General features: G+C 45.7%; 2 protein-coding genes across 3 annotated transcripts in view; one reads left to right on the forward strand and one right to left on the reverse strand.

The window, feature by feature from the left end:
- The first annotated feature begins 164 nt into the window (after positions 1–164).
- On the forward strand, positions 165–10442 carry LOC119465278 (uncharacterized). Of its 2 annotated transcripts, none has more exons than XM_037726076.2 (3): positions 165–1011; positions 4259–4525; positions 8999–10442. In XM_037726076.2, the coding sequence occupies exons 1-2, from the start codon at positions 268–270 to the stop codon at positions 4511–4513; spliced, it is 999 nt and encodes a 332-aa protein (XP_037582004.1). In that variant the 5' UTR covers positions 165–267; the 3' UTR covers positions 4514–4525; positions 8999–10442. The 2 variants fall into 2 exon arrangements, with proteins under 2 accessions (XP_037582004.1, XP_037582003.1); XM_037726075.2 differs by having other exon boundaries at positions 4259–4509.
- Positions 10443–11326: 884 nt separating this feature from the next.
- Positions 11327–20422, reverse strand: part of LOC119465277 (adenylosuccinate synthetase) — a 41392-nt gene continuing 32296 nt past the window's right edge. The window contains exon 13 of the mRNA XM_037726074.2: positions 11327–14764. Within this exon, the coding sequence (XP_037582002.1) occupies positions 14712–14764 (53 nt within the window). The 3' untranslated portion in view covers positions 11327–14711. The remainder of the gene's footprint in view (positions 14765–20422) is intronic.

A 20422-nucleotide genomic window follows, 5' to 3' on the forward strand; every position in this document is an offset into this window, starting at 1 on the left:
ATTCGAAAGTACAAAAAAAAAAAAAAAGGATAGAATTTAGCAGGGTATTCGTGGTTATGCCAGTGTCCGCCAGGCGGCGGATCCGCTCAACCTCGCGGATGTGTTGTCAAGCCAAGCCATGCCAAGCAAGCTAAAATTTTTTTTTTTTATTTGTGCGAGAACGGTTTATGTTCTCGGGCTCTATTTTCTTGGCTGGTTTGTACCTACGGTGCGTGTTACACCTGGTGCGTGTTAGACAGAGGGTGATATTGGTGTTATTCTTTACAAATGGCGTTAGGAAGCATGCAGGATTATGGCCTGTGGTCAACAAGGCCTCCGCGTACCGAGGAAGACGAGCGCGAATACAAGCGACGACGAGCCGAAGCGGCTCGACGGCGGCGACAGAACCTGAGCGAAGAACAGAAAGCGGCCGAGCGAGAACGCAACGCAGCCGCGGCTCGCCAGCGGCGGCTGCATCAAACCGAAGAGCAGCGAGCGGCGGAACGCGAACGACACCGGGCTCGCCGTGCGAACCCTCAAGTGCGGGCGGCCGAGCGGGAGCGAGATGCCGAAGCGAGGCGAAAGCGCCGGGCAAACCCTCACTTGCGGGCTGCCGAACGAACGCGACGTAGAGAACGGCGACTGTCCGAAGGAATCAGACCGACGCTGTCCAGGCGACAGCGCCGGGCAAAAGCGGCGGCGGCTCGCAGAGATCGGCGGCTGGCGGCCGAGAGAAGGCAGATGTCGCCGTCGCCGCCTGCCGAGGACGATGGCGGCCGGGAATTCGTGCTCGACGACTTCGGACAGCTGTGCAGCGCGTGCGACCGTCTGTGCTTCCGCCAGGACGTGTCTGAGGTGTCCCCGCGACACGTCCAGCTGCTGTGCCGCGAGTTTCCCGACGAGAACGTCGCGGACTTTGTGCTGTGCAAGGCGTGTCGCGACTCCCTAGAAGCGGGAAACGTTTCCTCCCTTTCCAGACGTAACGGACACGCGTGCCCACCGATGCCCGAATGGTTCACAATACTCAGTTCGGTCAGTGAACGACTTGTGTTTTCCTGTTGCGTGCGTGCAAGTGTGGCCGGCCTGTAGTTCGGTGGTAATGGGAAGTTCGGCGTGTGGAGACAGTAACCGAAGGCTCTGCTTTCGCGGAGCGTAGGTTGATTCGCAGTTGCGGTTTGTCTGAAGTGTCAAAATGGTTGTGCAGAAAGGTCGTCCAGTGGAGAAGTGATAAGTGAAGGACCTGTGGCTAACCGTAAGCTGCATCACAAATCAGCTACCCGACACAAACACCTGTGGTTGCGTGTAGGTTGTCTATACACCATCTCGCGAGTCGTTTTTAGCACTGTGGAAGCTGCAGGACCACTTAGCCAATAGGAAGGCCGAATGCCCCTCGAAATGTGTTCAACCGCACCGCGTCGTCTTCTCGGCGTCTGCTTGCCATCCTGTCGAAACATGCTCCACAGTTTGCGGACTAACGTAACAAATGTTTTGGCATTGTTATCATACACTGCGTTTACATGAATGCGACAATGGGGCTTTGCTTCAACTGTTAAGTCTGGTTACTGTTATCTGTCTGCTAAAGTATCGCAAATTATCATAAGTGAGACAATAACATGAGTTTTCAAAGCAATGCAGAAACAAGTGCAGAAACACTTATTTACCCTTACGGAGGCCCTGAAACACTCTTTAAACATAGAAAGGAAGCGTTGCCAATATGTAGAAGAGGCTCCCGTGAACAAGTGAGCCACATATTGTACGAAATGCAGCCGGGAATGTACAATGTCATCACAAGCAGCAAAGCCCACACCAACAGCTATTGGATGATTTTGTGATTGCGAGAACATTCTCAATGCCACAGTTATGGCTAATTTTGAGGTAAATGAAAAATAGATATTACTGCGATCTCAAAAAGACAGAAAAAGCACTTCATCTTTGCACTGCCAGTCTACACACGACAATTGCGCATAGCTGCATGGCTTAGTGAGATAGCAGCCGTGTGCTACGTAGCATAGAGGCTGCGACGAGCCCTCTCGCTGGTGAGGCTCAACTTTTTGACGGAACCTTGCCCTTTGCCACCTCCCGTGTAGCTTCCAGTGCGCTAGTAGACACGAAAGGAGAGAGAACACCACTCATTGGTATGATAACTTGCACCTATACTTGAAGGAATTGAAACATTTTTGCGGCAGGAGATTCGTGATGCAACATCCTTTAATAGTGAGGCCATTCTATGATTAGTTAGAAAACTGTTTCAAGGCCTCTTTAAGGACCCTAATGGGACATCAGAATTTATTATTAGGTATTGGGACATATTACAAGTATTTAATATACAGAAGGCTTTGACCATAGTCAAAGACTGTATCGGGACCTTGCATAACTGCTTAATGCAAGCTTTCTTTATGGTTTCGCAGCGAACACTTGCTTGCAGTCTGTCATTTAATGTGTTTGGTAGTCTAGTCCCGCACAGTTATCTTTTACGCGACGAGTGATGTTTTGCAGTGGGCCCTTTTACATGTGTCTACAGCACACAACTCCCTTCAGCAGCATTTAAAATTTTTCCCCACTTCTGCTCTTTCTTTGGCAACCACTTATTTAGCGTTTTTGGAAAGCTAGCCATGCAGCAGCCATTCATTCTATGAAAGCGTTTTGCAATCGAGCTTTAAAAATTTATGAAATTCTTCAGCTCCTTCGCCCGACTTCACGGTCGGTGGTTTGCGGCCAGAGGTTTGAACAAAAGCGCCGACGCAAATAACGTATGCGCTCGCGTTGCGGGGTGTGTGGCATTGCCAATCGCCAGTTGTCACAGCTCTTTGAGACGCCTGTGCTGCGTACCTGTACTACCGCTAGAGGTGGGCTGGTTAATGGCGCTGTTCCCTATGAAATTATGCAGTGAAACTACGCTACCCGACTATCGTCACTGCAAGAAATATACATCGCAAAGCACGCCATTAGATTATTACAGCCAATAGCTTTCTTGAAGCGTTCGTCAATTCGCTTACATTGATAACCATCGTCGATGGCTTTCATGCAATTTTTTTTAGTGACAATTAGTGATCTCGTGTTTAAAAGTGATGCTTTCTCCCTGGTAGTTAGCTGTCATTTTTGCACTAGTCAGTACAGGTGTGGTACCTAACTGTACCGAAATGAATATTCCTGCTGTAAATATATGCGTCTGCATTTGACTATTCGTATTCAACTTGTATTTGAGAAAGCTAATATTCGCCCACCTCTAGCAAAAATGCTTGTGCAGTTAGGTTTCGGTGCACATAAAAACTATCCCATGTGGTCAAAATTATTCCGTGATGGACTATGACATGCTTCAGAATCAGATCATGATTTGGGCACTTTTTCTTTTGTAGATGAGTGGCTATTTTTTCAAATTGCAGTCACAATGTTGGTAAAACACTAGCATGGCCTTTATCTGCATAACTTGCATTAACATAGTTAATGTTTCCATGTAAAGTGGTTCTTTTCTCTTAAATTGTGGCCACAATGTTGATCAAACCCTAGCATGGCCTTTGTCTGCATAACTTGCATTGACATAGTTAATGTTTCCATGTTGATAGACCCAGTAAACACTATACATCATCATGTTGATAGACCACTAGCACAGCGAAGGTTTGTGTCTGTGACTTGTGTGGACATCGAGATTTGTGCCTTTATCGTAACACCACTGTTCTGCTGCATTATTATTGACAGGGTTGGCCTTTCAACACAACAAACGACAAGAATGGAAAATGAAACGGATTGTTACAAAAAAAAAACCTCAGTATAACGAACACGTTTATAATTATCCAATATAATGAAATAAATATAAAGTTTCATGTCGATATAGGGATGTAATGAATATAGGAATTATAACGAATATCAGACGTAATGAAGGTGTTTCTGTAATGAGGACAATAACGCAAAATGAGACGAGTACAAGGAAGGAAACGGGACGGGCGCTATTTTTTTTTTTTAGCTCACATGGAAGAGCCTGCACGGTACTAGAAATGACTTTCAGCAGAACTGGCGACTGGGCTAGTAGTTAATGATCACGAGGACAGTAGCACAATACGAGGCTGCATTTGCTGTGTATCGCAGTAATCGAGGTTGTGACTAGGGCTTGTTGGCGAGTCACGAGATTGTTCTGTCTAGTAGAACTAGCACACAGACACAGAGGAGATTGTGTGACCCTGTTTATCCGTGTCCGCATGCTGCTTGCGCCATGCTGGGCACTTGTGTGTGGTGTGGCAGTGTGCGGAAGTTTTTGTTTTGCCGACACACCTTCCTGCTGCAGGACGAAGAGGAGCAGCCCGTCAGCTGCACCGTGCACGGCCCTGTCCTATCGGCCAAAGGTGTGCAGACAGAGGTGGTCGCGCCGCTGGGCAGAAGAGTGAACACTGCGATTGGGTCCTCGTGGATCGACGACAAAGGTGTGTCCAGGTCGACGCAGACGCCGTCTGCCAAGGTGCACAGCTGGACGGCGATGGAAACCGACGATCCTGGTGGCCTGCCAAAACGACGGCGCTCACCGAGGAAGCGGGCAAGGTGAAAAGTTGTAAAGGTGGGCTTTCGGGCCCGGTGAAATATTGGCCTATTTACATTCGCAAGTGGTTATAATTTCCAGAAACGAGCAAGATGCAGCTAATAGCTGCTGGAAAGTGGGTCGATAATCTATTTCAGGAGTTTCATTATAAACCACATTCATTAGCACATCTGATTGCCTATTTCCCATCACTTTCATTTCTTTGGTGTTCATTGTTACTCCAATAGACATTGGTTATCTGTGCTGTGCTCACAATGTCTTGCTACTGATGTACTATCGTGAGCAATACGAGCGGGAACACAGGAGCGCGTGTCAGATAGCCTCGAACCCTGCTTTGGGCGATACGCGGCGGCTGCCGTCGGAAACAAAGTGGAAAGGAGGACACGGTTCTAATAACCGTTGGTACTCCCACCATGGGGGGTCTGTTTACCCAAAGTGCCGAACTTCACAGTGCCAGCGCACAGTGATAGCTGTTTAGTATGGCAGTTACTGGTAACTTGTGCACCGAAACGTGGCTAAAAGTAGCACTGTTTTAATGTGTAAGCAACTCGTCGTGTCGATTGAAATAAAAAAAAAAATATTGGGTTAAAATACAAGCGAAGCTCGAAAAGTTCTGCCATACGGTTGCACGAAGAACAAAAAAAAAAATCAGACAGAAAAATAATTACTGCGCTAAGTCACTGTGACACATAACCTTATCTTATTGGTCAGTGAAACGCCGTAAGCTGCAGTTTTCAACAAATGTAGGCACGGTGGGAATGCCAACCCTTAGCGGAAGAGCCCTTTCCCCTCTGTTTTCGACAGCGCCATCCGTGTATCGCTCTAACTCAGTTTCGAGGCTATTTGCCAGTGTGTTCCCACTCATATTGCTCACGATAGCACTTATTCTATAGGAATGTCATGGACTTATACTTGCTTGTGATCGTGCGCGCAGTTCTTTGCATCCCTCTCTTAGTTAAAGCGGTCACTCACCACATTTTGACAAATATAATGCAAGCTTTTTGTTTTGGAACTACCAGCCTGAGAAGGCACCATGTTATGAATTTAACAGGTAAATTTGTTCCCTACACTACACTTGCGGACAACTTTATGTGGTAATCAAAAGAAAGCTACGGAGGCAAAGCGCGCACTAGTAAGAGCACTCCTGTCCGACAGTCTCCTCAGCTTTAATTTAAACTGGGGAAGAGAAAGAAAAATGTCCTGTTAACAAAAGCAAAACAAGACGAAATGCACCACCAAGTGTTAACTTTGCCTTACCTTTCCTGCTTTTCTCTTAGACATTTGGGCAAATGCGAAACCATTGCATGTGGTAGCTACACTAATTCAATACCTAGTCAAGGATTCGACGTAACCTCATCGAGTCAGGTAGCATGTTAACAAAACAATAATTAGTCACTGACCAAGTCAAAAAGTATTAGACGTTTCGGAGCCCGTACGGCTCCGAAACGTCTTAACACTCTTTGACTTGGTTACTGACTGTAATTATTGTTTTGAGAATTCAATACCTGTTCCAAGAAACCAAAAGTCTTGTCAGATACTGCTGGAATACTAGGTCTCATTACACATGTGAAGAAACTCCGCCACTGTGCCTTTCCCTTCATTGCCAGAGAAAGTTCTCTGCAGGTAGACTAGGCTACACAGAAAAGCCAACCTTGAGGAGGCGACAGTCGGATGCCGGCACAATAGTGAGAACACAACTCGGTGCAGTGAGGAAGCTTATCTAGGAATATCGGATCAAATGGCTCGATCATATGTTGTGCACATGCCTTGCTCCATCATTCATGCAGGAATGAAGATGTGCGTTAGTGCACATGGCAAGTATTACAAGTGAAATCATGTTATCCTTAGTGATAACTAGAGGCCGGATCTTTAGGCATTAAAAAAGCGCGTTTTAGGTGCCAAAAATAGGAAGGCAAAGCAACGTTTTAGGCCTCCAACGTCGTAAATATAGGCACAATAAATTTTTACATAAATGCAAATAATTTCAAACGAAGACGTGCGTGACCTGTATCTACGACAGGAAAACAAGAAATGTTATTGTTTATGATGGCGCGAAGGTGCCAACAGTTGAACATAGCCGTGCAATTGTCCCATAAAACTGCTGGACTAATGACAATCATTTGGCGTAATTCAACAAGCACACTGCTCATATTCATGTTCAGTGGCCACTGTACTCGAGCGTTGCATAAAGTGAAATAAGCATGAAAAAGAATATTTGAAAGCTGGGATATATACTGATTAAGGGGAGATGCTCCTCAGAAATGTTTCTTTTTAAATAATGATGCTGGGCGAATGAAAATTCTACCACTTGTAGAGCTTGATCTCTTCATTCGAAATCTACTTTTAGCTTTAGAATATCTCGATGCTTTCATGTCCTAAGTGCCATGCATAAGTGAGAAGCAGTGCATGTTTGTGCAGCTGCTGGACATAGCAGTTAGCATGATAGAGCAGTGCAAAATTATTTTTCCTATCCCTAACACTCCACTGAGTGCTAATAAGCAAAATAATGTGATTCCCTTTACAAGCAACATTTTAAGAGAATTTCGTATCTGGTGCTTCATATTCAGTGGCTGGTGCCCGAGTACATTAAAAATTTTCATCCTTAAAAAAATAAAGTGATTGCATTAAATCCTAGATAAGTGCATTCTACATATCCTAAAAATTATGCCCATCAAATGTGGTCTTGATTGGAGCACAATAAGTACATAAAATGTTGTGCCTTGTTTTGCCCAAAATATGAAGTTGAGAAAAATGCGATTGAAAGTTATAAAAGCTGTTTACTTCTGTTAATTATTATTATTACTTCCCGGGGAGATTGTAATGCAGCAAAGCTAACCTTGGAGAGAAAAAGCTTTGGCCTACCACCTTGCACGAGCCGAATGGCGTGCGACACTGCAGTTTGACGCATCGCGCGCTTGAAAATGTGTCGTATCTGTGCCTTTTCTTGCCACCTCGAGTGCTTTAACTGAGTTTATTATACTTTTCCCGATCATTTCTGGCTCTGATTTCATCATATGTGAAATAGGAGAGATCAATGTTGCTGAAACAACTAAAAACACAAAACCTGTTTCTTTAATGAAAATCGCAGTTTTTTGACCCGCCTCTCCCCCTTAAAGGAAGCGCTACTTTATGTCTGCCTGACGCAAATAAATTAAGACACAACAAAAACAGACAAATAATAAATGCAAGAGAGACTACAATTTATTAGGAATTAATGTGTTCTTACGTGAGGACTGTTAGGTACAACTCTGACAATTTTCTCATATACAATGACATTATCGGAATTGTACAGGTAAAACGCCCCAACACTGCCAAATACACTTCCGCCCATTTGAAGTGCACGTGTTTGAAGAAATCTGTTTGGAGAGCATGCGGAACGTAGTCTAAGAATCACTGTGAAGATTGTGGAGACAATAGCAAACTACCACCACCTCCAGCTTTTTGGATTCAAAATTGTTCCTCTTGTCACTGAGAATGATCTTGTACGCTGAGAAGGAACGCTCGACGGCAGTGAACACCTTAAAAAGTAAATTACAAACAAAGCAAAAGCCGCGTGCACATCACATTTTTCTTATTCTTTTGCTCTTCTCCTTTGCCCTGACGGCTCTCCGCGGTTTTGCATTCGCCAACCGTGGCTCGTCCCATTTCACTGCTGCTAGCGGTTGTTTTCCCGAGAGTTGGTTGAAATAGATGAGTAGGTTAAACCCCATAAAGTTCCGAACAGTCAATGTTGCCCGGTAACATGAATAACGGTCTATAAATGCACTCGAAAGCGAAACTTGAGGCTAAATAGTGTTCATATAGGCGCCGATATTGAAAATAGGCATTTATAGGCACTATAGAAACACTATAAAAGCCCTTCTTAACCTCTAATTCATGCTCATATATCAAAGTGGTGCGATAGGAGCGCAAGGAACAAAAAAGGCATTTGCCTAAAATCCGGTCTCTAGATATAACTTAAATCTCTAAGGCTAACATGATTCCACTTGTAATACTTGCCATGCACTCTGATCTTGGGTATACGCTGCAAGAGTGTGGAGCCTTTCACTGTGGGCCACTTGGCTGGCAGTGTATTCTTGAGTATCGAGAGGCAGGTGTCCGTCGTGCATTGTCTCTGCCCTGGTTTGGTGGATCTGGCGTACCTTGAGGCAGTTCTCTTTATTGAACCTTGTGGGCTTCTGCAGAATTAATTTGCCATGATCACCATTCCTGTGCCTTTGAGTTGTCGGATCAATTCGAGCTCACGCTGCGGTCTGATAGCCTCCCGATTAGCTCAGATGGTAGAGTGATTGCCCCGAAGCGGTGATCTTGGGTGCAATACCTAGAGTAGGCGGAATTTTACTTGAAGTGCCAAGGTTCTTTTTAGAGAAACTTGTATAGGTTTCCCTTGTACCTTTGTGCTGCAGTTGCGCGAATGATAATTGTTACTGTTGTCTAAGCAGTTCTTTAGAAGCATGGTGTGCTAAACTTTGCTTTCCACTTTTCTTTCAGCGCGATGTTCAGCTGAAAGTAGTTACAGAAGAACTAGCTTTGAAACTGCTGAGACGACAAAGCTGATACTATCAGTGATGACAGTGGAGCCCCAGTGACAGCCGGATAATCTTCCGTGCAGAGAAGAAAGCTCTACGGGGTGAACTGTGGAATTCAGCAATCCATGTGCCTTGGCCTTTTCATATACCGACTTCCTTGCGGACAAAGCGACATTTGTGTCGTCTGTGGAGTGGAATGCGACGCAAGCCTTCACAACTGGTCACCAGCTGCGGGCAGCTGTTGGCCGATGCAACTTTATGCGGAAAAGGCTTTGCAGGGTGATCCGCGACACTTTCATGAACCACATGCCTTGGCCTCTCACATTCAGACATCCTCACGGATAAATCCACATTTGCATCGTCTGTACACGTGTGAACTGTAATGGAACAGACGCCTTTGCAAATGGCCGCCAATTGCAGGCACCTGGTGGCAGTGTTGTGGTGTGACGACAGTGGCCCAACAGATCCAACAAATGTCTTGCTGGTCAGTTAAGTGCCTTATGTATAAGCTTGCATTAAGCAGGAGAGAAAAGGACTTGCCAGGTTACTTGCAGCAACATCTGGTGGTAAAATTGCTGTAGACCAACACACGTGTATTTGTTTTGACTGGATATCCCAAAATGTTTGTTTGTGTGCACTATCACAGAGGGGAAGTGCTAAGCAGATGTTACTGCCATCCATGTTTGATGTACAGCCCTTGTCCCAGCTGTCTAAAGTGTGGGAATAGTATGCTTCCGAGACCCTCGGCTTACCACTGTCGTTGAAAAAAAAAAAAAGTGTACAATCATTGCATTCCACTGGTGCTAACACATGGGGCAGAAACTTCAAGGTTAACGACGAAGCTCGAGAACAAGTTAAGGACCGTGCAGAGAGCGATGGAATGGAAAATGTTAGGTGTAACATTGAGACTGGAAGGGAGCGGTATGGATGAGACTAAATGGGGATAGCCGATTTTCTAGTTGACATTAAGAGAAAAAAAAGCTTTAAGAGCTGGGCAGGCCATTTAATGTGCAGATCAGATTACTGGTGGACCATTAGAGCTACAGAATGGATGCCAAGGGAAGGCAAGCAAAGCACAGTCGAGCTCGGCAGCAAATTAGGTGGGGGCGATGAAATGAGGAAATTTGCTTGTGCACGTTGGATCGGCTAGCGCAATACAGGGGTATTTGGAGATCAATGGGAGGGGCCTTCGTCCTGCAGTGGACATAAAAGTGATGGTGAATGTGGCCCCGAATGTAAAGTGCACCCAATTTTCTTGAGCTTAAAGTGAGAAAATAAAAGCGCATCTAACTTTAATGTGTACCTGGATGTAATACGCGCCTGAAATGAGACGTGCAAAATTTACCTTTACAGAAGGCAAAAAATTTTTTATACATTAGCTTTCGGAAATAAAGCGGCAAGTTGTCGTCCCGATTTGCACTTCATTGGTCACAGATGCATGCAGATACTACCATCACTTTCACAAGACGTTATGCGAATTTGCATCGTACTTGTCGAAATATGCGGATAAAAGCGTTCCTGGCACTCTGCGCAGATAGCGAGCTTGGCACAGCGCTAGAAACGCTGATGGCGAAGGTGGTGCGAAATCTTGCGAAAGTGATAGTATCTCCAAAAGTGATTGTAGTCGAGCACAAAATGAACCCACAGCAATCTGCACAAATGGCATGGTTACAATGGCAAAGCTGGTGTCAAGGCAACGGCTCGGTTACCTCGTAGACCAGCCAAGGTGCTTTAAGTGGAGCCTGGTAGAAGGCTACTTTAGGCAAGCATCGCCACACTTGCATTCCACTGCAAATTCCGTTGACATCTGTGTGCTTTCTGAAATTGCATACTCTATGGCCATTTCACCAGCTGTTTCTTCAAGTGCTTGCAGCTTGGACACGGTGCAAGCTGCCATTGGCACAATGCAAAGTTGTCATGCTGACATTGGAAATGGTAAGGTAAAAACTGAGGTAACCAAGGGTATTATACTTTGCTGTTACTGTAAATTTTTGGCAGCAGCGTAATTAGGAACACACTGTCTTTTTAAATGTTTTTAACACTTGGTTACACGCCTACGCATGTACAAAGTTTGTCCAAACCATTTAGGGACCCTTTAACGAAGCGCCTTCGATTTCCGGACACACATTCATACAGTCTAATTATTGAAAGCCTTGAAGCAACTTTGTATACATGATCACATTCTTAGAGGCCACTTAGTGCGTAATGCAATAAGCACAGGTGGCAGATGGTTTGCATCCAGTGCGCTACCTTCCGACAGCACCCTGTAATCACACAAATACCCTGCAGGTCACATAAAAGAACAGTTTTTATATGTACATAAGTTTTCATGCATCATGACCGAGGCTATACAGAACCCCTCCCCAAGGAGAACCCCACAGCAAGCCCAACTTGCTCACTTCTAGATGAACGAAGAAAAAAAAAAAAGGATGACATCAAAACTGTAGCTGTTTGTATGCAAGCATAACAACAAAAAAGTAAACCATCACAGCTAGTAGTTTGCATGCTCCTCTAAGGCAGCTACGATTACAACAAGCATGGCATAACCATTCACAAAGCTCTGCAGACAACTTCGAAAATAGGGTTCCTCTTGGGCTCTTGGCTGTACACAGTGTGCTATGTCTTAAGAGCGCAGCTGTGAACGATACACTAACGAAAATAGTCTGAAGAAAATAGGGGCTGTTTCAGTGACATCCATTTGCAGTAGTTAGAAACAGAATTAGAAACCATAGATTCTGCCGGTCTGAGTTTCTCGCCAGTGGCAGACATCAGAAACTGTGCAATAACTGCCTTTTCAATCACAAAATTTCACTCAAGTTTTTAAAATTACTGCCTTAACCTTCTAATGTCCGAGGCATCATAAATGCTATGCAGAGTTTGATATCTCATGAATGGGATTTAAGCACAGGAAACTAATAAATTATAGTAGCGTTTTTGATACACTGGAGCAATTTTTGTTCAGTTCTGGATACTTCAGCAATCCAGCTACTATACTAATGAAGGTTTTACAGAAAAAAAAAAATATTTCGTTGTTTTTCTTGCACAAATACATTCTCAATGGCCAGAGATAAAGGTGAACAAGTTGTTCTAGTTTTCCTGCATGTGGAACTGCAGAAACGAAGCTAGTTGGTGTTTAATACATGGCCACTAAGTAGGAATCATTCCCGACACAGACGCCAGCTGTCATTGTGAATTGAATTGGCATTATTTTTCCATAAAGCCTTTCTTGAGCAATGCAGGCCGTAACTGAGTGGAGCGGCAATTTGTTTCATTGACTCGCTTCAACTCTGCAGTGGGGACACATGCGCTAAGTTTACCAATTCTTTTTTTTTTTTTAAGAAGTCTGTTAGGGAAGCTTTTAAGTAAAGTGCACATTGACAACTCTTGCACAATCATTCACTGCTGCTATAAATTCTCGCCAGCAAAAACAATTTTCTGCCCAGAGCCCCATTTTAGTAATTAAAGGCAGTTGTCACTGAAACACCCTATACAAAGAATGAACACGCACAGATGACTACACAAGAGTTTCCCAGGTCAGTCTCACGGCAGCGACATCACAGTTTTGCGGCAAGCATCCACACTTTCGTATTGGCATAGATCTAACACGTAGAAGTGACAATGTAAAGCAGGACTCGTGCTTTGGCCAGTATAATTCGGCATATGGAGGTACTACATTCATACAGCCGGGCTTTTTGTTCAAACACAGGCTGCCAGGCTTACCAAAAAGAAGCCCATTCCTTTCGAAACTGGGCTCCAGGTTCAGAGAACTTCCCTAAGGTTAGCGCAGTCCGCGATTGGCCATTGCCATGGAAACCGTCTCCTTATCGTGCCAATTACTGCCATAAGTGGGAGGTGCTTGAACACCACTTTTTTTTTCCAGGCAGCTTGCCCTACGACATAGACATGTGTTTAGATAAAAGCATGTAGGCACTCCTGAAACAGACATTGCTGTAGTGGATTTAGTGAACTTATCGTCCTGTATCTGTCTCTTACATGATACTGAAGCTGTCTGTTCAGTGGAACGCCAATTTATGCAGTGCTAGTTGTTACAGACATTTTTAGAGAGTTTTAGCATGCCACTAATGCTCTACTGCTACCGCCTCGGCCAGCTGCCAGGTCTGCATGTGCAAGCCACGTCGCATCATACATCCACCTAGCATGGATTAGGTAGCTTACTCAAAGCTGACAGGTGTGCCTTCAACAAAAGCGATATGCTAAAACTCCCTAATAAGTACACACTTCTAAGTACAAACTCGGAGATCCTCTAATGATTACATCTCAACCAGAGAAATGGATGGACATAGCAGGAAATGATTAGCTAGGTATGTTGCAGTCCATATTGAGCGGTGCTCCCTTCAAATAAAGTGTACAACCACACCAAGAAAGCAAAAAGTTCTTGATTCATGGAACTTGTCGGCAGTTCTAGATGCATTACTGCACACCTGTTGCGAGCTGCATAAGGGTTTGGACTTTCGGTAATGTTGCATTTCCCATCGAGCAAATAAGCACACGAATTCCAGTTTCTCATCAAAGCAAGCATCTCCCTGCTAATGTTTTCAACTGCCATTATAACAGCTGGATTCATTTCGATATATACAGCCACAAAGACCCAGCCACAGTCTTTATACAATGCAATCTGATCATAACAAATATCCAGGAAACCCGATCTAGGCCAGTGTTCACGAAGCTTCTCTCTTGTTAAGTGCTGTCTGCAAGTGGCAATCATTTTGTTATCACTTCAGTCACTTTTATCTGCATACCAGCCAGTGTGGAAATGCTTTTATGTAGTCTTGTGAGCACAATGCCTGGCCATTATCACAGGGTTGATGTTCGACCTTGAATATGCGATGAAGCAGAAAAACTGTCACTAAAACTTTATACAGTCAAACCTTGATTTAACAAAAGCCAATTATAAAAAATTTTTGATTTAGCAAAATGCTTTCAATTCCCAGACAGATATTCATAGAGCCTAATTACTGAAAGCAATAGAAGCAACGTAGTGAAGTCTGCATCTAGCCCGAAAGTTTCAGAGAAAGATCGGGTGATTCATTTGTTCAGGACGTTTGTTTCTCTCACAAAGAACAGAAGGCAAGCTCAACGATAAGTGCATATGCAGGCAAAAGTGACTTTTTTTTTTACTCAAAAAGAAATGTTGTTCTCACGAATGCTACAAGTTATTTAGATTTACCAAAGTTCTCAATTCAACAAAATATCTGGGTCCTTCGACTTCGTTTAATCAAGATTCAACTGTATTAAAATAACCAGACCACACTATACTAACACAATTCACCCCTGCTATGTGCAAGGCGGTGGGAAATTTAACACAGCCCTCAGTTCAACACATCAACAATTGGCTGCTATGGAACAGGTGGGGGGTACTTAACTCGGCAGCATTCTGCCAAGCTGCGCATCACACAAATGCATCAGAAAGTGTGGACAACGTCGTTCGTCGAATGCAACTTGCTGTCGAGTGCTGACCTGAACAAGCGGCAACCCTACCAACGATGGCTGGTGAATAACAATGACTGGACATTTTCGTTTTAAAACAACAATGAATTAAAAACAACAAGGGTGGGAAAACAAAGAGAAAAAATAAAACAGCTCGGTTCTTCGAAGTGTGCGAAGTACTTCATCGTCAACACGGGCACTGCGCAGTCTTCTCATTGTGCCACTCATCAAGGAATCGTGATGATGGCCTCACGAGACTTTCCAACGCCGATCCACTTGACTGAAATAAAGAAATAAGTGTGACTATCAATTTTCTGGTATTCCTGTCCATTTATTTTCTTCTTGCTTGAGCCAACACAATGAGCCGATACAGTGCTAGCTATGTACTGCCCAGTCACGCACACAACCGAGCACTTGTGCGGGCTAACTATATACCGGGTGTTTCAGCAAACACTTTCTTAACAAAATGTCATTTTATGCATTGAAGCAGAAAAGCAACTGGAATGCCAGTGCATTTCTCCGCAAAGTTCGGGAGGAATTATCCTGAAACTGGTGTCACCCCAAGAATTCTTCCAAGTGGATCCACCTTACGAACTCCACGGCTAGAATTTGTAAATTGCAACATGGGCCACTAAAGTAATTAATTAAAAACTCAATTAGTGAATTTTTGTTAATTAGTCAATAATGCATTTCAATTTTTTGTGCAAGTAATGTCTGCCTCTTCGAGTATGTAGACCAGCTCATGAACTAGAATTGTGCTACCTGCCACAGGAAACACTTAAATATTCCTGAAACTGTTCGCTGAAACACCCTGTATATTGTATTCATTGCTCGGTTATATGCAAGAAATACTGCCATAAACCAGGTAGCAAGACCAAGAAGCATTTCTTAAGGCACATTCACACACACAAAATCACTTGGAGTAAAGGCCGGGCTACATGGAGCGAAAGAAAGACCAGCATCGCGCAATGAACTTCGCTCGACCCCCGGCATCCAAAAATTTGATGCTCGCCAGGCGTCTCGACGAGTGATCTCCCTCAGACTTCCGGTGTCTGGTTATGAGCCACTGCAAGTCTTTATGTTCTTTTTCACCCGAGTACTGCCAGTGGAGCGTCCGCCAGAGTCAAAAAGGGGACGAGAGATTACCGTATTTATTCGAATCTAGGCCGATAGTTTTTTTCAAATAATCACATACGAAACTCTAGGGTCGGCTTAGATTCGAGGATTTTAAAAAACGCGCCAGTTTTTAACTGAAACTGATAAATATGGTGCATAGTTAGCGCCATCTAGAAAAGTCAGTATCGCAGCCGCTACTAGCCGCGCCAGTAGCCAGCTGAAGTACACGAGCGACGTCGCCATTTTGACCTGCGTCGTATCGGTTGTATCGGTATGGTGCAGCATCGGCACGCGGTGTGGCGTTATCGTAATGGCACCAAATGGGCGATGCCACTATAGTGCCGCTTTCTAAACGAATACTGTATTTACTCGAATCTAACGCGCACTTTCAACACGACCCTAAATCTGCATCGGCATTTCAAAATGGCCGCCTCGCACGCGCGTCGTGCCTAGCTACCGTAGCATGCGGAAGCTTCCTCCGTGTGCTGCAGTACACGTGCTTAGGCAATAGTCTACCGTCTGTCTTCACGTTCTCAGCGTCTGCTCTATCTATCAGCATGAAGTACCGAGTTCATCATGATGCCGCATTTAAAAGGAAAGTGATCATCTGTGCGGAGACGGAGGGAAATCGGGCCGCATCACGGGCGTTCGGAGAATCCGAAACTTGCGAGCGGGACTGGCGCAAACAGAAGGAGAGGATTTTCGCCAGCAAAGCAATGCGGAACGGTTTCAGTGGACCGAAGCAGGACGTAATCTGCAACGATCCACTCCGGCGATACGATCAGGCTTGGCCCTATCTTGAAAGCAATCTGCGACTGGTAAAGTCCGCCGCGCGCCGTGTTTTCGCCGCGTTGAAGCGAGAGGCATGCTAGCACGAAGGCGCGCTTCGTCTCCAGCGTTTTGACAGTTCGTTTCCGCGGTCAACGAGCGAGGTGTGTTCATGTTTGCTTGAGCGCGCGTGACACCGTGCTTGTTAATAGCGGTCTACTAATTTGCTACCGCATTCGATGCATCGCCTTTCGGGCGAAACTGCGACTTTTTTTATTCATCGCAACATCAGTGCATCGGGAGGAAATCTATTTTTCTTCACGGAAAACGGGTGCGCGTTACAATCGAGGAAGCGTGAGAATCGAGTAAATGCGGCAGTTGTGCTAGCCGCAGAGGCATCGTAAAACGTTCAAACCGGGCGTAACTTCGGCATCGGTCTGTCGTTGGAGGGGGCCACGGGAGATGGTTTTTGCGTGCGCCGCAACGTGCGCTCCTTCCAAAAATGCAGCATCTCTAATGCGCTGGGTGGTACTGAATATAGCGCACTGTTTGAAGATGTCAGCAGTAAGCAAGATAGCGACGAGAATGAGCTCGGCATGTTCAAATTTAATAAATGCTGTTTCATTTTGCGAATGCTGTCCTCGCTTTTTCGTTCGGCCTACATTCGAGGTAAGTTTTTTTTTTTTCTGACTTCGAACTTTTGGGGGGTCGGCTTAGAATCGGAGTCGGCCTAGATTCGAGTAAATAGGGTAGTCAGAAGCCGACTGCGCCTGGTCTGCCTGCCAGCATCTAGAACGCAAGCCACTGACAGGCCCTTTTCACACAAAATTTCGTTAATGCTATCCTCTCCGGCTGCAGTACAATCGACTTCCGTTAACTAGATCCTGACGGGATCAATGAAACTGGTCAAATTAAACAAAAGGCAGAAAAAATGCCGAGACATGTCGATTCACTTGGCAGTATTTGCCTTTAAAGTTAGCTTTAGCGCAGTACAGCCATGTTACGTGGTGAAGCATACCTAAGCAGGGAAAGGTGCCACTGTTAAGGGTACAGGACACAGCACGTGTTCCGCCGTCTCCGGTCACAATACAGTGGAATCTCGATGATACGAATCTCATAGCCGAAATTCGTATCATCGAAACGAAATTAAAGCTAGCCAAATTAAGGGGGGACGCGGGGATGAGATCGAGAAAATTCAATTTTGAAAACCACGTGTTTCGGTATTTGCAACGCGTAATCTATGCTGTATTAAAATGGTTTGGCTGAAAACGCACTAAGAGTGCTGGAAAAAGATTAATTCGTCAGTGTGCAGGGTGCGAAAACAGCTTTAAATAGCACAAAATCACCGGAGTTCACGGAGACATATCTCGTATTTCCCACCACCGAGCGCCGCCATCTTGGTATCGTTCGAAAACTGTTTCGCCGTTCCGCTTCTCAATCCATCCGTTGCTGCCATCTTGTAACAAACGCACAAACACAAAAGAAGCGCGCGTCTGCAATAGGTATTCACACAGGCCCTCCGATGAAAGCGGGCCTCCTATTGGCTGCCGTGCTGAAAGGAGTCTCTCCATTGGTTGCTGCTGTGACAGGGGCAAGATGGCAACCGCAGTTGTCTGCTTCGTAAACCACGCAGGCGTCTTCACTTGACACGCAGAATTCGGATAACTGAGAGCTCCCAGGTTAGTGATGGATCGTCGCTCGCTGGATCGAGAATAAATTTGGACGAAGCACGCCTTCGGAATACGGAAGCGCGAGCCTCCTACGGCTAGAAAAATATGGCGATTAGCGGGAGAAGTGGAGGAGCGCCCGACTGAACGTGCCGCGCTATCTTGCACCACGTGACTCCGGCAGCGAAACAGACAATTGCCCTGTGCCATCGGCACCGATAACGCAGTCGAGACGCGCCAACGGAGGCTCCCGCGCTTCAGCCTACGGCCGCGCAAATCAGTAGAGATCGTATCTCGGTAGACATAGCTCGCTGCGACTAGGCAAAATGGCGCAAACACTAAGAACGTGGCCCGAAGCACAGCAGCCACTCCGTCCGGCCGATGGCACGTAGAAAAGGAGGAAAAGCACAAAAGCAACAAAAGTTCTGCCGCTTCAAACTCTTAGCGCCCTAGTCGCGGCCTCAGCGCTGTCCGGCGCCGCGTCCGCGCCTCCGCACTAAAAGAAAAAGGGAGAAAGTGCGTGACTGCGTGCCGTTTTCTTTTGCGGCCGTCGGTGGGGCGGCGTTTATTCGTATCAACTGACGCGGGGTGAAAATCGATTCGTAACAACCGTTCTCTAGCATGTTGCAAAGTAATAAGGCTCGGCCGGGACGAGAGAAAAATTCGTATCATCCGGAAATTCGTATTAGCCGTGATCGTATTATCGACATTACACTGCATGAGCATCAAGACGCCTAATAAGTTTACTTAGTTTAATAGACAGTTTTAGCAGAGTGTTACTTACGCTCCACTCCGCTAACATTTAATGCACTCCACTGGCTGTATGAACTGCGTTGATTTCGCTTATTTGACACGTGCGTCTTCCAGAGACGCCGGCCACGCGCTCCCAGTGTGGCTGTAAAATGACAAAGCAAGCAGTAGACGTACCCTAACGCTCCGCTCAAACGGATTTTTAGCGGAGCGTGGGCAGCGTTCTTCGTTCCACTGCCGATGTGAGCGTTGTGCGCACGCGCATTAGCGTTCCCGCAAGCGTTCCTGCTGAGCAGCTGTGCGCAAATCGTTAGGACATGCCAGTCTGAGTGGAGTAGACTGTGAACGATCTGTTAAAACTGTCTAATAAGTTGACTAGAGCCCTGCTCTTTTGTTGGCTTTAAACATCCCCTCAACTTCCTCTTACCGCCTTCCTTTTCGCTAGCTTTCCCAAAACAAATATTTCTCCGCTTCATGGTGCATATGGCGTGTGCGCACGTGCATATTATGAAGGAATGCGCACTAGGCCCCGTTCACCGTCTCATATACAAGCAACGACCGATTTTTCAGACATGTCCCATAATTCAGACGTCTTCACGGCACTACTACGTACCCCACGGAGCCAATGCATAAGAACGAGTGGGATTTTGGACGCAAAAACTCTTCGCCGTCCAATTTACCGGACTTTTTACTGCGACCGCAGGCCCGAAACAGCAATAATCGAAGCCACCACCATCACCACTTTCATAAAGCCTCGAATGGGCGCTCTCGCACGTCTACTTCTGGCAGCCGTAGTCACAACCGCGGCAACGCTAGGCCTAGCTGTTTGGACGTTCGCTACCAAGCTTCCTGCTGTTCGGTGCCGTGTTTTTATTTGAAAGAATTCATTGCCGTTTCTGTAATCGTCGTCGATGGCTTCAAAGCGCGGGAAGCTCGACACGTTGCATAATGCCGGTCCCCAAAAGTTAGCTTCACTGCAGTACAGCAGTGTTACGTGGTGCAGCATACGCGATGTATTGCGGTGAAGCATACCAAGAGTTGAAAGGGGCAACTGTTACAGGACGCAATACGTATTCCTTAATTATACACGTGTACACCCGTCTTCTCCTGTCACAGTAAGACCACCGATAGACCTAACAAGTGTAATGGCAGGCCTTCAGAGCTATTTGCAACATGTCCGTGGTGATTTGAGCTCTTGGGGACAGGAAAAACATGCATGTTTCTGGACTGCCAGATTTTTCGGACGTTTTCGTGGCCCCTAGAGAGTCCGAAAAATTGGATGGCGACTGTACGAAACACTCATGGCGGGCGAAACGAGGGCTCAAATCACCACAGCAACGTCAGAAACAGCTCTGAATGGCTGCCAGTATGCTTATTAGGCGTCTAGTTCCTCAAACTGTACGTGGAGACTGTGTGTGTGTGCCTTTATAATTAAAAAAACGCGTACTATCTCCGGTGACAGTAGCCCCTTTCCATTCTTGGTATGCTTCATCACATAAAGACCAACCTACATGGAGCAAAAGAGCAACAAATTTTCATCCAAAGACTGGCTGTTCACCCCTGATCTACTCTCTCCAGATATTCACCGCCCAGCGAATGCCACCACCGGAAGTGGTTGAGCGCAGCGGAGAGCGTGG

The sequence above is a fragment of the Dermacentor silvarum genome, chromosome 9 (assembly GCF_013339745.2).
Source record: "Dermacentor silvarum isolate Dsil-2018 chromosome 9, BIME_Dsil_1.4, whole genome shotgun sequence".
NCBI lineage: Eukaryota > Metazoa > Arthropoda > Arachnida > Ixodida > Ixodidae > Dermacentor > Dermacentor silvarum.

What these genes read in the sequence shown, in the direction of transcription:
- LOC119465278 (XM_037726075.2), top strand. Translation starts at nt 268, where the DNA reads ATGGCGTTAGGAAGCATGCAGGATTATGGCCTGTGGTCAACAAGGCCT. An exon ending in GGTTCACAATACTCAGTTCG is followed by an intron (nt 1,012 to 4,258) that starts GTCAGTGAACGA and finishes TTCCTGCTGCAG; the next exon opens with GACGAAGAGGAGCAGCCCGT.